This window comes from Pituophis catenifer, unplaced genomic scaffold (genome assembly GCF_029215685.1).
Source record: "Pituophis catenifer annectens isolate HBS135680 unplaced genomic scaffold, rPitCat1.0.hap2 SCAF_7, whole genome shotgun sequence".
In the NCBI taxonomy this organism is placed as follows: domain Eukaryota; kingdom Metazoa; phylum Chordata; class Lepidosauria; order Squamata; family Colubridae; genus Pituophis; species Pituophis catenifer.
In genome coordinates, this window is record NW_027256887.1 from 41,707,495 (window position 1) to 41,729,273 (window position 21,779).

Here is a 21,779-nt window from a genome sequence, read left to right on the forward strand (position 1 = left end):
AACCCTCGAAACCACTAGAATGGACTATGGACTGTCAAGCCGCTTTCGAAAAATTGAAACGGCTGTTTGCGACTGAACCTGTGCTCAAACACCCCGACATGGAACAACCTTTTGTAGTACAAGCTGATGCCAGCGACGTAGCTGTAGGAGCAATACTCTTGCAAAAGAATGAAAACGGGATCTTACAACCCTGTCCTTACACGTCCTGTAAACTATCAGATACAGAAAGGAGATGGGCCATATGGGAGAAGGAGGCGTTTGCAGTTAGATGGGCGCTGTTAACATGAAGACAATTCTTAGAAGGGGTGAAACACCCTTTCGAGGTGTGGACTGATCATAAGAATCTAGAAGCATTAAAAACACCACGCAAACTATCACCAAAACAGGCTCGTTGGGCCCAACATTTCAAGTGTTTCAATTTCACTTTACGTTACCTTCCTGGTGGAAAAAATTTCATGGCGGACGCACTTTCCAGATTGCCGCAGTACAACAGCATCAAGAAGTGGTTCAACCAATGATCCCCTTGACACAATTGGCAACACCTGTCACTACCAGAGCGCAGAGTAAAACCGAACCAGAACTCTCGGGGGATTTGCTCGAAAAATTACGAGAAGCACTAAAAACTGATGAGTGGTTTAAGAACCACTCGAATGAATGCACACTTCGTGACGGACTAGCTTGGGTTGGATCGAAATTGTATGTTCCAACCACATTAAGGACAACCGTATTGAAATATGCTCATGATGCCAAGGCCACAGGACACTTTGCGTTTGTCAAGACTCTACATCTTGTTAAGAGAGAATTTTGGTGGCCTGCACTTAAAAAGGACATAGAGGCATATGTGGCTGAGTCTGGGTTTTTCTTTCATGGATATTGAAGGAAGCATACCTGACATTTTATTTTTTTTATTCCATTTTAAAACTTTATTGTGCATACATTTTTTCTGCTTTCTTCTTAATTGCACTGAAAATTTTTCAAAACACATAAAATATATCCCTTTGCTAAACATTTTTGTTCTTAAATTACAAAAAGTTTGACATTTCACAGTCACAATGTTAAGTACATTAATCTAAATCATTTTTATCCATCAAATTCTTTTCATCATTTAGAATGCTGAGCCTAGAAAATAATATATTCCATAAATATAATCACTATACCACTAAAATAATGGGTAGCAGTTGAATTAAAATAAAATACAGTGGAAAAAATAAAGCAGAGATTGAAAGGGAAAGGGTTTTTTCAAGTAAAATACTGGTATAATTTGGCAGAATGATTGTAGAGGTATTGGTCATTGCCTGCAACATCTCTATAAGTAAACAAAATAAATTGAGAATGTGCAAATGTTTGTAAAATGCAAACTGCAACAGTGAATGAACAAAGGGCAAAAGTACCAAAATGGACTTGGTAGGGTTGTAGTGCTTCATTATCAAAAATAAGAATCAAACCTCAGAGAAAATACATACAATGACTACTTTACTTTCAGCAATTTGACAGTTCTTGATACAAAACCATTTCAATATTGCTTGGAGTCCAAGATCACTTCTCAATTTTAAATTTAGTTACAATTTTAAATTGTAACTAAAATGAATCCTTTTCCATGGGCATTGGTAAGTAATGAAACAACATCTTAGATAATTTGAATTGGAATATTTCATTAAAAATATTACAATTGTTAGCTACAATTGGAAATAAGTTGTTAGAAGAATCACCCCCAAAATATTGCTTAATTCGGTAAAGGAAATTTTAGACTACACAGTTGTTAAACTTAAACCTAATAATGCAATTAATACATCTCTTGGAATTTTGAAAGATCCATGTTGTTGACTTATTACCAGGCAAATAACTTGGATAATTTAAATTGCTCTATTAGCAACAATTTTTCTTCTGAATTTTACCTGAATTTGTATTTTCCTAGAAATGTTTTCAGTTAGATTTTAACTGAGACAGTCTTTTTTGTTGTTGTTGTTGTTAAAGAACAAGTTTCCTCGGTTGGGTATGAGTGAAGGGGTGAGGTTGGGCATTCGGTTTTGTTTAACAACACTCCTTCAAGATCTTTAATATATAATAACAAAGTTACAATCTGGTTCATTTTCAATATTTTGATGTCTACCACAGGGGTAAAATGCTCTGAAGTCTAATACTGGTTCACTTTGCTACTGGTTTGCTGCATGCGCGCATGCACAGTGCGTGCCAAATGTGCGCTTTATGCACATGCACACTGCAGGCACTAGCGCGCAGTGCTGAAAAAGGATTAAGAAGCCTTTTCTAAGGTAAGTAGAACAGCGAGAGAGGGAACAGCTGTGCCGCGCGATTTAGATTCGCTAGAAAGTGCGGCACAGCTGATCGTTGGAAATACTGGTCCGGCCAAACCTGTAGCATTTTTTTTTTATTACCAGTTCACCCGAACCGGTAGCATTTCACCCCTAGTATAGCATCATTACTTTTAAGGTAGTCTTCCTCAGCTTGTTTTGTTCCATATGTGCTGGACAAGTCTTCCAAAGCCCCAAATGACCAAAATTCAAAGTAACCCAAATACTAATTTGGTAAATATAGACTAGTATATCTGAAGAAACATGCTCTAAATAATAATAAACTCTATAATAGAATTAATTATTGGAGTATTATTTCACATGCATTCATCTAGAAGGGATGTTATGTAAGTCTTAGCTAGGTTTTGCTAACACAGTGGAATTTTCTCAAGTAAAAAAGAGAGATACCATTTGATGCCTCTCTGTTGATATTGGCAAGATTTCATTTGTAATCTAATAACACAAGGCATGAAATCCACTCCAACTCTATCATATGCAGAAATTGCAGGAACTGATACACTTCCTTCAATAGTATATTGTTCTAGAAGACCAAATTCTTTGCAAAGGTTTATAAATAGCTGCCACTTAAATTCATCTGGATATTACTCAAAGACATATATAAAATACACTTCTTGGGGTGGGGGAGAGAACCATTGTTGACTCAAAGCAATCTTGAACAAGATCAAAACTTTGAAGAAGCTCTGCAGCAATAGAGATGGAAGGAAACTTAAGTGTCAACTTAAATTTCTGAATTTAGTTAAGTGAGTCAATGTTGCTTGGTTTGCATTAGATTGACATGACTACATTTTTTTTAATTGTCCTGACTAGGAGTTTTGGTATTTCCAGGAAGTATTTGGTAGCCATTACAATATTAAGACAGATCTATTACAAAGATATGTATAATTGGCTTCCATATGTTATTTTTATATAAGGATGTCACTGCTCCTGGAAAAACACAAGGCAGTCAATTTTAAGACTACTTTTGAAGATATTGCTAATGGATATATTATTGTGGGGAGGGTGTCAAGGGATGGACTGACAAAAGCAATATTACACTGTCATGATGCAAACCCTATCCCTTTTATACATATGGCATAAGATCACATCTACTTCCAAAAGAGGTGGATTTTGTGGTACAATTGCATGATGTTGCTTTCATAACTGATGAAAAACAGGAAGCTTCTACAGATACCCATGTTTTTCTTTATGCAAATTAAGTAGCAACTGCAAAGAACTAATGTAAAATCACAACACTGGAATTGAATCTGTATTGTCTAGTATTAGATTACTGTAAAACTAGTGATATCCTTTCTAAGGTAGGTAAATTGAGGACCCAGTTTGTGGGGGCAATAAGCTGACTTTGTATAAAATATACAAAAGTATGAAGGCTATTGCTTAATGCATTGTAAGCTGCCCTGAGTCTCCGGAGAAGGGCGGCATATAAATCAAATTTTAAAAAAAAAATTATAGAAAAAGAGTAAAAAGGAGTAACTGCACAGATAATGTATTAGTGGTGAATACATACAATTCTGCTACTGACTGTTCTGACCCATTTTTATGCCCAGGTGTCTAATAAGGCTATAATAAAATACAATGTGTCCATATGGTAGAGCAGTGGTCCCAACCTTTCCAGCTCCATGGACCAGCAGCGGCAGTAGCGGCAGGCGAAGAGGGGATGGTTTCACGTATATAACCTAGTTCCTGTGCATGTGCAAATGAAACTTCGCACGTTTGCCCACCGTTTGTGTGGCCTAGTTCCCAATGGGCCACAGACCAATACCGGTCTACAGCCTGGGGATTGGGGACCCTGTGGTAGAGCAATATAAAAACTAAACCTGTACTTTTAATTACCTAGTGAGACAATTTGCATCTAAAGAGGGTTTAAGTGGTGGAAGTGAGGAATATGTTAAAGCAAAACGAAGACAAACAACACAACAGCACATTTTTGCATACACATGCTACATTAGAAAGTGATGATGAACCAGTGACAGTATTTTACCCAGAAAACACTGATTTCACATATGTGAATGAAATGAAACATCAATAGTGACCCACATTAAGAATTACTTGAACTGAAAAATACATACTGTGAATGCAGAAATACATTCTGTGTAATAGCCACTTCCCGATTTCTATATGCAGTTGAAAAGACTATATACTATGAAATGTTGTTTATAACAGTTTCATGAAGCCTACTATAAAATACATTATTGCATACATATTTAGAGATGTCATAGATTATCTTTTTAACTGTTCAGTTATAGATTCAAACTTATTTACAGTAGCACTATCCTACTGAGGGAAACGTTTGTATTGATGCAAAGACAGTATATGAAATGCCTGTCCCACAAAAAATATCAACATAATACTATGAAGATGGGAAAATGTTAAAGAAAAATGGTATGGAAACAAATAGAACCATTTTCTTGTTATGCTAAAAGCTTCTTTTTTGGAAAATATTTGAGATCTCTCAAAAGTTGATCTCTTATTTTCCAGCCATATCGTTTACTTTTTAAATGGCATAGAATGTGCTACTGGATTTCTTGATTGAGATTATACCTGAGGAATCCAACTCAAGCATCTAATTCCAGAAGAGGTGGCTTGCATTATGTATGTATAATTATGAATACTTTGCTTGAGTAAGTTTCTTACTGGAATATTTATTCCTATCTATTTTGATATTTTATTAATATTGACAATTACAAACGAACTAATGAAGCTTGTTCTTCAGAAATTCTTGCTATACTACATGGATTTATAATTTACATTTTACCTACTACATCCTGGCAATGGAATACAATAGAAGCAGTAAAAGAAATTAATGCTCAAAGAGTACAGTAGGAAAATGGGAGAAGCTTATTGTTCTAAAGGAATGTTCTAATATTCACTAGCATTAAATAGCTAAAGAAAAAAATAAGACAAACATTTATCCAGTACATCCAAATCAACAGTATTTGTAGGGAAATTCTTTCAATAGGAATACCATATCCTATTGAAAGAGGAGACCAAAGTATCTAAAGCATGAAAAATCTGATAACAAATAAATATTAACTAAAATAACCTCCCAGTCTGCTACATCATAGCTACACACTCGACAAAAAGTTAACACAAAAATAGATTTACCACCCAACATTTCTCTATTCTCTTAGGCAATTTTAATAACAGCTGCTAGACTGAAACCAGAAAAAAGCTAATTTCACCACCCAAGCACATAGAAAAACTATACATTTTTCATTACAGTGAAGAGGGAAAAAATCTTGAATTAATATGCATAAACAAAATTCTAGAACCTCTCCACTGAAACATCACTACCTTCAGCAAACAATACCTAAGTAGATACCAGCTTTTCTAACTTTAGTAATTATAAATTACTTCTAACTTAAAGTCAGCTAGCACAGAAATTGGGGAAATAAAGGCTGCCTATCCAGTTTCAATTATGGTCTTCCCAATTCACATCTCATTTAGCATTCTAGGCTACATTAAACTGGGAAAAATAAATTCAATTAGATCACAACAGTGTCCTCACCAGGAGGGACATTAAAAAGAAAGCACTAAATATACTAGCAGCACTGAAGTTCTGGTCCTGATATGTACCAATAATATAAATTTAGGGAAGCTGCAACCTCTAAGAGATTATGTGCAAATCAGCCCTAGCTTTCAAGTACAAAGAGATCAGGTTACCCAAGCTTAAGAGAATGTTTGAACCACTACTTTCATTTATCAGAAGACTGTCTTTTCCAAAGGACCTGTTAATAATCAAACATTTCCTGTTACTAGCACTGATGCTGCTTTTACAAGAGTTTATTTCCATGTATTAAAGGGATGACGTAGACTGAAATGTCATCTCCTGAGCCCAGTCGGTCATTGGATATCCTCCAGCCTCTGTCCTTCAGCACTCCCCTAGCTCGCATTACCAAATCCTGAGCTGCTAGTGTGTACCTGTGGGCAAAGAAGGAAAAGCCAATATTGAAAACTGCTGTTAAAAAGATTCTTTATTGTTTGGTAGATGGGCCATATTAATCACCATAAATTTGCTTTATCAACATTCAGATTTCACTACCTTATTCATAGTCTTCAGCCAGGACCAAATGTTCTGACTATTTTGAAAAAAGTTATAAACTCAACAGATGAAAACATAGTTTGCACACAATTTCCAATGTGAAAGGAAAAAGTATTCCAATCTAAACATTGCAAAGCTATTATCCTTGGGATCTTAGGCAAGGTAGGATAAGTCTGACTACGCACTAGGAAACTTAATTATGATTACATGAGGCAAAGCTGCAAACCTGAAGTCCCAAGATTTTTTCCAAGAGGAGCAGGAAAAGAGCATTTATCCTCCATCATATAGCAGAAGACCAAAGTATAATTTACACAGGCCAAGAGGCAACTAATCTGTCATAAACAACCACAGATATATATGCAACAACATACTGATATATATATAGCAGAGTATTCATCTATTTCAGATATTCTGGGCTTTATTTCCCACACTTTCTATTCTTGCCCATACTAGTTGAAGCTAACAAATTCAAAGCATCAGAAACACGGGCCTGGTGGCTCAGCAGACTGATAGCATTGTGATTAACACCAGTTGTCTGCAATTACTGTAAATTCAAATCTCACCAGGTTCAAGGTTGACTCAGCCTTCCATCCTTTCTAAGGTAGGTAAATTGAGGACCCAGTTTGTGGGGGCAATAAACTGACTTTGTATAAATATACAAAAGTATGAAGGCTATTACTTAACGCATTGTAAGCCACCCTGAGTCTCAGGAGAAGGGCGGCATATAAATTAAAGCAAAAAAAACCCCAAAAAACCCAAACCAAGTTGACTATTTGTGATCTAGAGTAAGTATAACCAGTACAGTGGAACTACCAGTAGAAAAGGCTTGTAATCTTTCATCCTTTAAATATGGCTGCTTTAAGTATAGTGAAAATTAAGGAACATAGGGGACTTCTGGTTGACGTCGCAGCGGGAACAGACTGGAAAATAGTGGGCTCTGATGAGCTGCATGAAATCTAGCCAGATGAACCGCTGCCGGGAGGCTTTTGAGCCATAGCCATCCTGTAGGGATGATGAAGAAAGGAGAGGCATTTCATGGACCATGAGGAATTGGCAATTTCCTCGCTGGAACAGAAACAGCTCTCCAGAAGCAGCAGCGGGAGTGGCGGCCATCTTAAGGTGGCCACCTTGAAGCTGGGACAACCAAACCAAAGAATTGTGCAGGAGTAGCGTTTGGACAGAGTGTTAGAACTGGGTGAGATAAATGCCAAATTATACTAAGAAAAGTTGAAATTGAAGTTTTAAAAGAATTCCGGAGCTTGGACTAGCGGCTATCTGGCATTATGGGGGGGGGGAATCACACATGCAAAACAAAGACAAAGCGTGAACTGTAATATAAAGAATCTAAGAGAAAGTCTTGGATTTGGAAAATTGGGAAAAGCAAGATTTTAAAAGAGAAAAAAATGATTTTCGGAAGATAACAATAATTCACAAGAGAACTTTAAAAAATTACTGGATAAACAATTGGTAACAGAGTAGAAATGGAGAGTGCCATCTGCTGGAGGAAAAAAAAAGTACTGTAATTTTCTATTCAAATAAATAAAACAGAAGAAATAGCAGCTGGAAATTTCGACCTTGGCCATATAGAAGAAGATAAATTGGACATTGTGAGAATATTTAAGGAATGACTGTGTTTTATATCTGGGTGGTTGTTTTATTTTCCTTCTCTTCTGGAAGATAGCTTCATAATTGGATTTGACTGTTGCTGAATTTGGATAATAATTAATAATTGAGAAGAACATTTTAATTTTAACGAACAAAACGAATAATTGAAGAAGGAAAGAAGAAAAGAAGCAGAGATACAAGAAAATTATATAGACTTTAAATTCTGGTCAAGTGCATAGAGATATAATTGGGGAGGTATTAAATTGTTATAAAATGGAGTTGCAGATGTATGAAGAGTACTTTTGATGTTTAAAAGCATGCGCGAATCTTTAATAGGCAAAAAAGAAATAGAAAATTCATTTAAAAATACAGAAAAAGAAAAGGAAGAAGAGTTGGAAGAGGGAAACTTAAATGAGAAACAAGAAATTAACAATGTTGAAAAGAAAGTATCAAAAAATAGAAATCAAATATTACAGAAATGTTTGGGAATGTTAAAAGAGCAGAGAAGCAAGGGGGAAAATCCCCTCTAAAAAAGAAACAGATAAAAGGGAAAAGGGGGAATATCTGGAAGAGACAATGGAAAACTTTGTAGTGAGGGATGTTCAAACAATTCAACAAAATAAGATAAAAGGATGCAGAAGATGAAATGTAACATATGTAAAAAGAAAAAAAGAGAATTGAGAAATTAGAGTGAGATAAAGGGTCGTGCAAAAAACCATTAGACAAGGGAATGCTAAAAAGATTTCGAGATGATGGTTAAAGATGAAGGATGATGAGGTAACATTAGCAAATATACATAAAATAGATTAATAAATGGGAATGGGAAAGTAGACAATACAATAATAGTAGTGTTTTTGATAGCTTTTTAAATTAGAATGAAATTTTAATTGTTATAGTAGTGGTAAGAGAGGATTTTTGCAAAGAAGAAGAAATAGAACATGTTTGTGATAAACCACAGCACATGGAAAGATGAAAATAAGTATTTAATATTTAAATTTTGATAACAATGCAAATTAAGATGAATGTTTGACTGTTAATGATTGGGAAAAAGGAATTAGAGAGACACCTCCAGAAATGAAGAAAGATTGTAAACAACTGGAGCAATTGTAATTGAAAAGAAATATAAGGCGTAAAGTGATGTTATTCGAATATAAAATTGAAAATAATAAAAAATAATGGGGGGGAAATTAATATGGCAGAAGTTGAAATAATAAGATATGGAGAAAAATGATAAATTTGTGATAAAGGATTACACAAAAGATTATTTCCAAAATATTGGAAAAAATGGGAAGATTAAGAAGTATTATAATGATGATTTTGATTATATATAAAATGTATAAGATGTGACCCGGTCAACACTCTGTTCATAAAATATGGATGATGAAAGAAATTTTTTAAAATAAAATTTGTCTAAAAAAGAAAAAAAGAAAATTAAGGAACATAGTATTAGAGATTTTCAATAATTAAAATAAAAATATACAGGTATTACAAAAGAAACTAAAATGCTAAAATTATACAAGAGCAGGCAAATGGAAGTAAAAAATATGATAGAAAATATATAAAGCATGTAAATAATGAAGACTGCTTTTCTTTCTTGAGCAGTACATAAGCAAGATGTTCCAAGTAATCTGAGGATTAATATCAATAACATTACATCATGCTTTCTCCTCTAATGTAGTGAATTTGAGATGCAACTTTTAAAGCAACTTTACAAAATTGCTGAAGTATCTTTCAAGCAATCAGTCGTCCCTAATGAAGTACCTAATTGGTATAGCACTTCAGAATATACATTTGCTTCTCCCTGAAACGTATTGATCGTGGAACTACTGCAAAGACAACAAAAGGCACTTTGGGCAAGCAATCTGAACTGTCAATTTTTATTTACTACATTGAAAAAGAAACACTGCAAACAATAATATGGAAAGAGCAGAAAGAAAAATGAGACACAGCTCTCATTTGAACTCTCCTTAAGATCTACTCCTATAATATCACTAATAAATAACAATATATGAGTGGATCTTAAGGACAATTTAAGAAAAAAATTGATCAAAAGATGTACTCAAATTTCAAATATCTTGAGCAAGGTTGTTGCTTTATTGAGACCTAGGATATCTTCTACTAAATAAGATTGTGGACCTCATCAAGTGTGTTTGTGCACATGAACACATCTATGTGTTTATGCATGCATGCATAGGTACAGACAATATTGACAAGAATATCGTTTAAGAAATAGTTTGTCAGAAATAACTGTGTTTTATTTCATGAAATAAAAGAAGTTCGTAAATCTAAAAGAATGCATGTGAACAAGTGATCTAGTTGAAAAGTTGCAGAAATACCTCTTATATCTAAACATTTTCTTGTTTTCAAATCTAATAACTGCCTTGAGGTACAGTAACTTGCTTAGGGTCTAGGTCAGTGATGGTGAACCTTTTCGGCACCGAGTGCCGAAACCAGAATGTGTGTGTGCACTGGAGTGCCAAAAACCCGAAGACCAGCTGGCCAGCGCACGCACCTTGTTTTCAGGTTTCTGGCGCGTACATGCATGCTGGCCAGCTGGTCTTTGCGCATGCCAGAGCACTGGAAACCCGAAGACCCGAAGACTTTCCAGCGCTCCGCCACACACAAAGACCAGCTGGCTGGCATGCATGTACGCGCCAGAAACCAGAAGAGCAGCTGGCAATAGTGCGCATGCCCACAGAAAGGGCTCTGCATGCCACCTCTGGCACACGTGCCATAGGTTCGCCATCACGGGCTAGGTAGTGTATTAAAGCTAGATGTTTACTAGGAATTAAGTTGAATTGTGCATTGCAGTACAAAGTCTACAAAACAGAACTTGCACAATTTATTCATTTTGATATAGATTAGGATTACGAAAGTGCTCAACTGTCAGTATACCTTTTTAAGATCTGCAGTTCTGAATCAATTCAGATATTACTTCCTGTTTAATAACTCTTTCCTACCCAAACTGACAGTTATTACAAATTCACATACTAGAACTATTAGCAAGATGTTTGTCCATATTCCAGGATTTCTGTTTGCTTGCATTTTTCAGAATATGACCATACAATCAGTCCATCAATCACTGCCATATGCAGGCATTCATCTTTGTCTTTACAAAGTGAGTGAATATCAGAGATGGAAAGCAGATCAGCTTAAATGTTTTTAAAAATGATCTTCTTCCCTACAGGTCATAGAATAGCTTTGGTCAGCTTTTAAGCAATAGCTGAACTTCCTAAATCTATACTTCACAAAAGCGCATCTCTTAAATGCAGCATATGCAGACAGTAATAAATAATTTATTTTGTTGTTTAACTTTTCAGAATTCAGTAAAATTTGCTTTGGTGCAAACTGAACTGATTCCATCACATTTTTGTTTACAATCACTTTTTTATTTGTATATATTTGTATTCACTTTAAAATTTTAGAACTAAAATTAGCCTCTTCTGAAATACAGCACGAAAACCATGCTGAAAAATGCTTTTTGTTCTAAGTGGTAAGCAAATGTTATAACAAAATACCCTCAGGACCCTGAGGATCCTGTTATCCTCAGAAAAAAGCAGGACAATTTCAAAGATAGCCTACAGAAGAGAGGTTACATGCCTGTGTGGATCATCAGGGTCACAGTTTGGCAGGAAATTAGTGATGGCTTCTGCTACTTCTTCATTTAATAGTACATCCCAGAGTCCATCAGTAGCTAAGATAAGCACATCATCTGGTCCATGTTCATACTGGAGAAGATTATAAACTCTTACCTGAAAAATAATCCATGGAAAGGAAAAAGAGAAGAGCTTTTAGGGAATTGCCATTATGTTTACCTGTTTCTAGAAATAGTGCTTTATTCCACTATCAATAAATGAAAATTTGGGCATATAATTCTCTTCCAAAATTCTAAGCTGTCCCCAGTCTGTTCCAATTTACTTTCCTCTGGATGTTTTGTAGGTCTAATCCTTGTAATTTCAGCCTTTGACCAAGTTGACTTTGGGGGGGGGGGAGGGAGTAGTCAAAATCAAAAAGGAAAACACAGTTCTTCACAGAAGAATGGAAGAAAGAATTCAGGGACTAGAATCTGTTTTTTTAAAAAAAAAAATTTCCACCTCAAAAATAAATTTATCAGAACATTACAAAGTTTAGATTACACATACATGTTGAAAAAATAGAGATTCTTTTAAAATTATTCTCACATGCAGATTATATTCTATGTTTTTCAGTTGTCTGTTTTGTAAAATACTAGTTTTTAATTGCCTAGACATACTCCTTCATTGTCAAATCATCTGGTTCCTTGATTTAAAAAAAATCACTGAATTATCAAGGATTTTAATTACTTCATCACTGACTATTTTTAAAGAAGTGAAGTAACCTTATCACAGCAAGTAATAGGAATACTTCCTAGACCAGGATTCAGAAAAACATGCACCTGGTCTGTAATATTACATTAACCTTGTAGTTGACAACTGGCGGCTTGGGATATATTTTGACAATGCAAGAAAAGAGCTATTCATCATATTTTGTGTTTTTTACATATTTGTAATCGAGGATAGAAAAACAGAACTTCAACATTTTAAGAAATTTGGTTTCAATACTTACTTTTTGTTTTCCTGTTAAATAACCCCAAATAGAGTTTAAAAGAATTGTCATTTTAATTTGATTTGCTGAAATGGGAAAATCAATAAAGGATTTAAATGCTGATGAACTAAAGGTAAAAGTTTCCCTGTCAGTCGTATCCTAGGCACAATGCTCATCTCTGTTTCTTGGCTGAGGGAGCCAGCATTGTCCAAAAACAATTTCCGTAGTCATGTGACCAACATATGCCAAAAGTGCATGGAATGCTGTTATCTTCCACCGAAGTGATACCTATTAATCTACTCTATATCAGTGGTGGGATCCTTCCAGTTTAACAGCCGGTTCGGTGATTGCACGCTTTGTGCACACCCGCACCAGATGCGCGCTATGTGCACATGCACAATTCAACTAAAAATCACCTTTTGCGTTAGTGCTAGGGAATTAAAACAGCGGCAATCTGCTCTGCCGCACTAATCAGCTGCGAAGATAAAGGTAAGTAAAGCGCAGGGCCAGGCGGGTGGGCCCAGCTGACTGTCGGAGCGAATGGTTCCCTCCCAGCTGATCGTCGGAGCTACCGGTTTGTCCGAACCAGTAGAATCCAACCCCTGCTCTACATGCATATAATTATTCAATCCTCATTAAAAATATCAAAAGGTAGAACTATAATCCAGAAGTTGGAAAGCTCAGTACTAACACACATAACTTGTATCTTTTCTCCCCTTCAAGAATCTACTTAGTTTCCTAGAACCCAGAGAGACACCATATTGAGGGCATATTTGCTTTAGCCTTTTCATAGCAGTATAGTGTAATATGCTGACTAATGCAAAATTGGTCAAGAACCCTCATTTCAATTCAAGGTTTTTATTTAAAGGATGTATGAAATTTGAACATAGGAAAACAAAACCAAACACAAACCAGGAAAGTGAAGGCATCTAATAATGTGATTAAGCTGCAACATCTTGGAGAATTGTATTACAGCTTTGGGCTTTCTAATTAACCCTGGCATAAATAGTGTATATGCAATATCTAAATGCTAGTCTGCAAGGCAAAATATGAAGTGAATTAAGAGGTCAAAATGAATACCAAATATTCAACTCATTTAAATACCGTGTTTCCTCAAAAATAAGCCCTCCCCTGAAAATAAGCCCTCCCCGAAAATATTTAAATGCATGCACAGCTGGTCCCTGCCGTATAGAGAAGAGAAAGAAGAAGCCACTTACACTGATGGCCTGCTTTTGATAATCTAGTAGGCAATTGGGAGTATTGTGTCTTAGCGGCAAAAAACTGTAATATATTTCTTTACTATTTCATTGATTCTAGGTCACTCTTGGCAGAAAACAATTCATAAAAATAGAAGTTTTTCATCTTATGCCCACCCTTTCAACCTTAAAACATCAGTTTCAATAGCCTGAAGGAATAGAAAAAGCTATGATGTCTATGACTAGCCTTCTATACTATGTGTACAGTATGTCAGAGCCTTTCAAGGCATTTAGCTCCATTTTTTAAAAAAAGAAATGGGCTTTCTAAATGACTTCATATCTATTTACTTACATATATATATATCTTCCTTTTCAATTGGAAAGGCTCATAAAGATTTTTATGAGCCTTGGTAGTACAGTGGTTTAAAGCACCCTGTTATTAACATAGCTGCCTGCAATTACTGCAGGTTCGAATCTTACCAGGCTCAAGGTTGACTCAGCCTTCCATCCTTTCTAAGGTAGGTTAAATGAGGACCCAGTTTGTGGGGGCAATAAGCTGACTTTGTATAAAATATACAAAAGTATGAAGGCTATTGCTTAACGCATTGTAAGCCGCCCTGAGTCTCCGGAGAAGGGCGGCATATAAATCAAATTTTAAAAAAAACAAAAAAAACCCCACCAATATAATTTTTTTTTTTAAAAAAAGAGAGAGATTAAGCTGGCAGATTTACAATAAAAAAAGATGTGACTCGCTTACTTGCTCTTAATAGTTTTAGGTTAAAAAACCTACACTATATAAGTCCCACTAAATACTTGGTTTGATCATTTGTTTCTTAAATAATAATATTTCTTAACTCAAGTATTTTTCATGTGGACTCACTTTAAATATTTTACACGCACAATAATAATACAAAGGAAGCTTATACATGTTTCATTGGTTTTTAAAGAAAATATTGGTTTAATTCATGTTCCCCTATAACAGATATATGAATGTTCTACCTCTGGTGAGGAGGACAAAAAAGGTTTGATGTAGATGTTCGAGTCATGCACCTTCAGGTCATGATCTCCAAGTCCTCTTGTAACCCCAATAGTTGCCATGACACGAGCCTAGGAAGAGATAAAAACCATAAAAGCATGGGGATACTGGAGAAGACTAGGGGGAAAAAAGGTTGCAGAAATACTGTTGAAAAAACAAAATTCTCATCAAAACATACAGGTAAGCTGCAGCAGAACTGACCAGAGCAGCCAGACCAACATAGAAGTTCATATGATTAATTGAAATAAGCAATCAAGCCACTAGAGAATGTGATGAGGAAGCAAAAGCAATCTTGAGATCACAGAGTCCTCACATCTTCAGAATTGTAGGGGTCAGTGCTAATAATTTATTTTCTAATTCTGTATTTGGCAATCAGTTGCTATTTTGACAAAATTATTTCTCAGTCTCTGATTCACATCCCTGAATGAACTGTGAACGCAGCTAAAAAAGAAAAACCCTAGTAACTAGAAATCCAGCAGGCATCCTTATTGCCTTAAACTTATTTGATCTCCACAACTGTTCAAAACTGCACAAATCCAAAAAAGTTTTTCATTTTTCCCAGTTTAAAAGATCACGTATAACAGTACAATCAAACTGCAGAACTGCCTATCCAAACTTTTTTTTTCTTTCCAAAATCTCTCCATCCTAACTGCCTTCAAATATATATTTATATAAAGCAAACAAAAATCAAAATAAGACAGTTCAGCAATAAAAGTAATGAAACTGCTTTTCTCTGAAACGGCCTTGTTTGTCATGGAACCTAGGAACTGAATTATTAGAGACCAAATATTCTTTTAAGTTGTCAGAAAAATAAAATAAAGTGAAGAAAGTAGAAAACCCCAAAAAATTTAGGGCTAACTTGAGTAGTAATTATGATGCAGCACTCAGGTTCCTTTCACACAAGGCTTATTCCCACCTTCTTTCCTTCTCCATATATAAGGGGAAACTTCAAATCATCCTCTTCAATGGTTTTGTATGCCCTGAGGAAGGAATAAAGTAACTTTATAAAACTTGGACTCAATTATCAATCCAGTCCTTTACCACAGTTTTCTCCCTGTTCTTTCTCTGCGTATTTATTTGCTTCAACTTTGCAACATATTCCCACGTTTTTCTCTCCTCTTTTGAGCCCCCGCCCCGCAGCTTATACTGCTTCTACAAATTATAAGAAGCATGATGAATATTTTACAAATAAATATACAAATATACATATATATAAATATACTTATATAATAATATAAATATTATATAAATAAATAATAAATATTTGGTAAAATAAAAGATGGGAAACTAAGTGGGATCCCTTCCTATTATCCCAACTGCTGGCCCAGCATCCCTCAATCAGTAATACAAACGCATAAAAGATGAAGATCAAAGAGGGTGATGAAAAAAGTTAGCAAGAGACTGAAGTAACAGCAGAAACAGGAGGAGGATGAAGGCAAAGAAAAAGCAAGAGAGAGTTCAAGAGGCCAAAAAAATATATTTTAGCGTTAAACTGGTTAAATGGCCACAAATGTGTAGTCAGTTAGTAATCCTTCTTAATATGATTATGAAAAAGAACAAGAAATAATCCCGGAGTTCTCATTTGGGGAGCTGTTACCCATTTTTTTTACCAACTTCCTCATCCAAGTAGAGTCTGTTTTTCACCAATCCAGTCTGGCTTTCTAAATAGGTGAAATGATAGATTTATCACTGACAAATTCCTTGCAGCCCTTTAGGATGTTATCAGTTACGTTTTCCTCCAAATTACAATTGTTTTAACTGGGATTGTCTGTTCTGCTCAATCCATAAAAGAAAGAAAGCAAAAGAAGCTGTGAATAAGCATCTAGATAGCATGATAGATCTCCCCTGCAATAGTACAGCAACCCAAAGAAACACGAATCTTTCTATGTTTGATCTATGTAACTATAATAATTAGATTTTAAACCACAATAGTACAGCCTATCTATCCTTTCTACTTCTTTACAGGATGAGCTTTTCTATAAAACATAGTCCTACTACCACCTAATTAGCAAGTCAGACAAACACAAGAAGGTTCTTTTAAAAGATGACAGCAGGACCCCTTAGGAAAGATTGATTTAATCCCTCTGGCATTTTTTTACCTATTGGCAAACTACCCCAAGGTGTTCAGCTTAATGAGAAACACATCACTATTCTTCATTAGCATGAAGGTAATTCTTTTAGTTATAGGCAACTCAAACCTAGTGTTATTCAAGATCTATTGAAGTTCATGTTTTAATAAAGGATTAGAAACTAGTCTATTCTCATTATATTTTCTTAGGGAAACATTGTACAAACTGATGTAAAATATTAAATATTAAATAAAATACAACTTACAAAATATATTAAAAATAAGATCAGAGAGCGAAGAACAGACTCCTCTGCATAATTTTTCTACTCTTTGCTCCAACAGTTTCTGCATATCCTCTAAACTTGTTCTCTGCACTCAATTTTGAAATAGGGCATGTAAGAGGAAATACTACTACTTCCCCATTCTATAAGGAAATCATCAAAATTTCTCATAAATGTAGAAACTGAAGTGTTGATTCCCAATGTAATCATATCAATGAAATATTTTCTTTCCCCCCACACTTTGTAGAGCAGAGAGATTACAGAGAAAGGAATTGCAAGGAAGTAAGCTGTTTCTTCTTCTTTACATCGAAAGCAATATATAATTTTTTTTTTATCTGCGCATGCCCAAGATGGCGACTTCCCTGTGATCCCGGTGATCTTGGGGGGTGGGGGTGATTATGGCTCCAGGGGGCCTTTGGAGGGCTGAATTTCGATCGTTGCAGCCCTGGCCCAGCTGGAGGAGTGTCGGAGCTCTCTTTTGAGGGGTCTCTGGCTTCTCACGATGTCCTCGAGGCTCGTGGAGGCTCGCGGAGGCTCGCGGAGATCGTAGGACGGCGAGAGCGGCCCGAAGGAGGAGGGGCGGCGGCTGACTCTCTATTGCGAAGGCGGCAGAGCCAGGATGACAGCGTCAGCGCCGCAGTGGTGGCGGCGGTGCGGCACCCTCGTCGGGATCCTCGCCAGCCCAATCCGCCCTGGACATGTACTAGGGGCAGAGGGGGGGGGGCGAGGTGAGGACGGGAAGGCTGGCGGCGGCGGTGGCGGCAATGCTGGCGGCGTGGAAATGGGGGCTGCCGGGACAAGGAAGGAGCCGCCGCAGTTTGATGTATGGGAATGTCAGAGATGTTAGCAGCTGCTCGCTTGCTGTGTTGGACCTCCTGGGTGATCGTGGGGCGTTGTTTGACCCCTTGGTCGTCCCAGAGACCTCCATGAGGATTTATGGAGGCTGGGCGAGGCAAGCAGCATGGTCATAAAGAAGATCTGGGAGGGGCTGGGGAGAGCTGGACCATGACTGAGGGGTTTCCCCCCTGTGGCGTTTGTTGCCTCTGCTCTCCTTTTTCACCTCCCATTCCCCTGAATGTGGTGATACCATGCTGCGCATGCTTGCTGGACAATCATCTCCTGGTGTAGGTGTCATTCTTGACCTCCCCGGAGTTATGACTGTTATGATCTCCGCCGACTTGAACCTGTTTTTGGACTATGTGGACTGACCTGATCCCATTCTTTCCCTCTACTGAATTGAGGTTTACATCTGGGGACTCAAGTCTTGGTGGAGTGGGTCTACAGCTGCTGTCTCAATTCCGGCTTTTTGGACGATCGTGGTTGACCAGCCGCCGTGAGAGGGGGGCTGGGTCACCCTTTACCGAATCAAAACAGCATTTTACTCCCGCCATTGCCATGAGAGGGCAATGAGGTCCCACGTGTTCCATTGGAATTCTATTGAAGTCCGGCATTTCAGTCCTTCTGACTGTGATAACATCAAATTGTCCCCTGGCTATTGGCCATGGGTTATTACCTCCCCTTGATGTCCAGATGTACTCGGTGAATGAACTTTGTGCCCTGCGAGATTCCCCCCTCTCGCAGGTTTGGCCCTCTTCGTTATCGAGGGCCTATCTTGATGACGGGCTTTGGAGCCCCGAGAGATGGCATGCGGCAAAGAAGAGTTTGAGGGGTTTTTTAAGTGGGTTTTTTAGTGGGTTTTTAACAAAAATTTTAAGGGGTTCGGGGGGGATCAGGGTGGGTTCTGGGGGAAATCCACCGGGTTCAAGACCAGCCTCAGCGAAGGGCTGCAACATTAGAGACGTAGAACCGGAGGTCGGGGAGGGGGTTGGAGTTCGATGCAAAGAGGGCTGTTCCATCAGTATAGTGAGTGGGAGGGGCAGATATGGCGGAAGCTGGGGACCACATCATGTTCGGGGAATGCGCACTCGCTATCTTAGAGCAATTGCGCACTCCGGTCCCCAATGCTTTTTTCGTTCCCCAGGCTGTTCAGATTCTCAGGGCCAGAGCCTTCGGCTGATGTTATGCAATGCCAGGTCCATTGTTAATAAAGCCCCCCTCATTCACGATCTTATTCAGGAAGGGGAGGCAGACCTAGCGGGCATTACGGAGACCTGGTTGGGCCAGGAGGGGGGAGATCCCGTCGTGGATATATGCCCACCAGGCTTCCGTGCATTTCATCAGCCGAGGGCTCAGGGTAGGGGCAAGGGGGTGGCGGTTATTATAAAGGAAGGTCTGGATCCAAAGGCAACCACTGTTCCACAGATAGCTGGATGTGAGTCCCTCTTTGTGAAGTGGAGTCGTGGAGTACAGATGGGCTTGTTGGTCACGTACCTGGCTCCCTGCCACGTGGCAACGGCCCTGCCCGAGCTGCTTAACATTATAGCCGAGGTGGCGGTTGATACCCCCAGACTTGCTGTCATGGGGGATTTCAACCTGCCATCTATCGGTGAAACGTCTGAGGTGGCTCGAGAGTTCATGGCTTCCATGACGGCCATGGACCTTACTCAGTTAATTCATGACCCCACTCACATAGGTGGACACACTCTGGACTTAGTTTTTGTCTCTGGTCAGTGGTTGAGTGGTCTTGATAAGGGGATATAGCCATCGAACCCTTGTCATGGTCTGACCACTCGCTCCTTCGACTGGACTTTCTAACCGCTGGATCCCGCCGCAGGGAGGCGGGACCGACCAGGTGGTTCCGCCCCAGGCGCCTGATGGACCCTGATAGGTTCCAGATGGAGCTTGGGCCATTTCCTGAGTCTCTGACTCATGACTCGGCTGAAGACCTGATGGCCGCCTGGGATAGTGCGGCCGCCGGGGCCTTGGACCGTGTCGTGCCTTTGCGGCCTCTGACCCGGCACCAAACTCACCTAGCTCCTTGGTTCTCCGAGGAGCTGAGGGAGATGAAGCGCCGGAAAAGACGCTTGGAGAGTAGTTGGAGGACCAGCCGCTCCGAATCCGACCGAACACGGGTGAGGTCTCATATTAAGACTTACCTAGTGGCGATAAAAGCGGCGAAATCTAGCTATTTTGCCGCTCTTATTGCGTCATCAGATAATCGCCCGGCCGCCTTGTTTAGGGTGACCCGCTCCCTCCTCCATTTGGAAGTGCGGGATGACCCCTTGCAGGGCCGAGCCGAGGATTTTGTGCAGTATCTGTATGACAAAATCGCTCAGATTCGGGAAGGGCTGGCCTCTGACTGGGTATGTCCGGACGGGATGACTGAGGCAGGTCTTGAGAGTGTTATCTGGGAGGAGTTCGATCCTGTGGCTCCCGAGGACATGGATAGGATCCTGGGACGGCTGAACGCGACCACATGTTTATTGGACCCGTGTCCCTCCTGGTTGGTAGTGGCTTCCCGGGAGGTGACACGAGGCTGGCTCCAGAGAATTGTTAATGCTTCTCTGAGTGAGGGGGTCCTGCCGGCCGCTTTGAAAGAAGCGGTGGTGAGGCCCCTCCTCAAGAAGCCCTCTCTGGATCTGGCTGTTTTGGCTAACTATAGTCCAGTCTCCAACCTTCGCTTTGTTGCGAAGGTTGTTGAGAGTGTGGTGGCGCAGCAGCTTCCCCGGTACCTGGATGAAGCTGTCTATCTAGACCCGCTACAGTCCGGCTTCCGGCCTGGGTACAGCACGGAAATGGCATTGGTCGCGTTGGTGGATGATCTCTGGAGGGCTCGGGATAGGGGTTGCTCCTCTATCCTGGTCCTGTTAGACCTCTCAGCGGCTTTTGATACCATCGACCATGGTATCATGTTGCGCCGATTGGAGGGGCTGGGGATGGGGGGCACCATTCTGCGGTGGTTCTCCTCCTACCTCTCTGACCGGTCGCAATCTGTGTTGACAGGGGGGCAGCAGTCAACCCCGAGGCACCTTGCTTGTGGGGTGCCACAAGGGTCGGTCCTCTCGCCCCTTCTGTTCAACATTTATGTAAAGCCACTGGGTGAGATCATCCGTGGCTTTGGGGTGGAGTTCCATCAGTATGCTGATGACACCCAGCTGTACATCTCCACCCCAGGCCACCCCAACCATGCCCTTGAAGTGATGTCCCGGTGTCTGTAGGCCGTGCAGATCTGGATGGGGAGGAACAGGCTCAGGCTCAACCCATCCAAGACCGAGCGCTCCATGGCTTAGGGCCAGGGTATTTACGAGACCGCCTTCTGCCACCAATAGCCTCCCACCGGCCAGTACGCTTGCACAGAGTGGGCCTCCTCAGGGTGCCATCCGCCAGACAGTGTCGGCTGGCGACCCCCAGGGGGAGAGCCTTCTCTGTGGCGGCGCCCACCCTCTGGAACAACCTCCCCTCAGAGATACGTACAATAACAGACCTCCGGATTTTTCGTCGGGCCCTGAAAACTTATTATTTCAACTACCTGGGCTGGCTTGATCCCACAGTTTTGAGTTAAATTTTAACTGATTTTAAATTGGGTTGTTTTAAATTACGGCCAAAAAAAATATTTAATCATTTTAAACTGCTTTTAAATTTTGTATGTTCTGTTTTTATTTCGGCTGTTCACCGCCCTGAGTCCTATTGGAGAAGGGCGGTATATAAATGGAAACAAATAAATAAATAAATAAAATAAAAATATTCAGCAGTAAAAGAGGACAGGGAAAAAATAGTCTCTAAGCCATGAGGAATTGTAGCAAGACAGAGGTATGATACAG

The 21,779-nt window shown here is 39.1% G+C and overlaps 1 protein-coding gene across 1 annotated transcript in view; it reads right to left on the bottom strand.

The window, feature by feature from the left end:
• Window positions 1-5,976: 5,976 nt before the first annotated feature.
• PPM1H (protein phosphatase, Mg2+/Mn2+ dependent 1H) overlaps window positions 5,977-21,779 on the bottom strand; it is a 105,404-nt gene continuing 89,601 nt past the window's right edge. The window contains exons 7-10 of the mRNA XM_070946659.1: window positions 15,686-15,749; window positions 14,733-14,840; window positions 11,557-11,726; window positions 5,977-6,248 (exon numbers count right to left, since the gene is read on the bottom strand). Of these exons, the coding sequence (XP_070802760.1) occupies window positions 6,101-6,248; window positions 11,557-11,726; window positions 14,733-14,840; window positions 15,686-15,749 (490 nt within the window). The 3' untranslated portion in view covers window positions 5,977-6,100. The remainder of the gene's footprint in view (window positions 6,249-11,556; window positions 11,727-14,732; window positions 14,841-15,685; window positions 15,750-21,779) is intronic.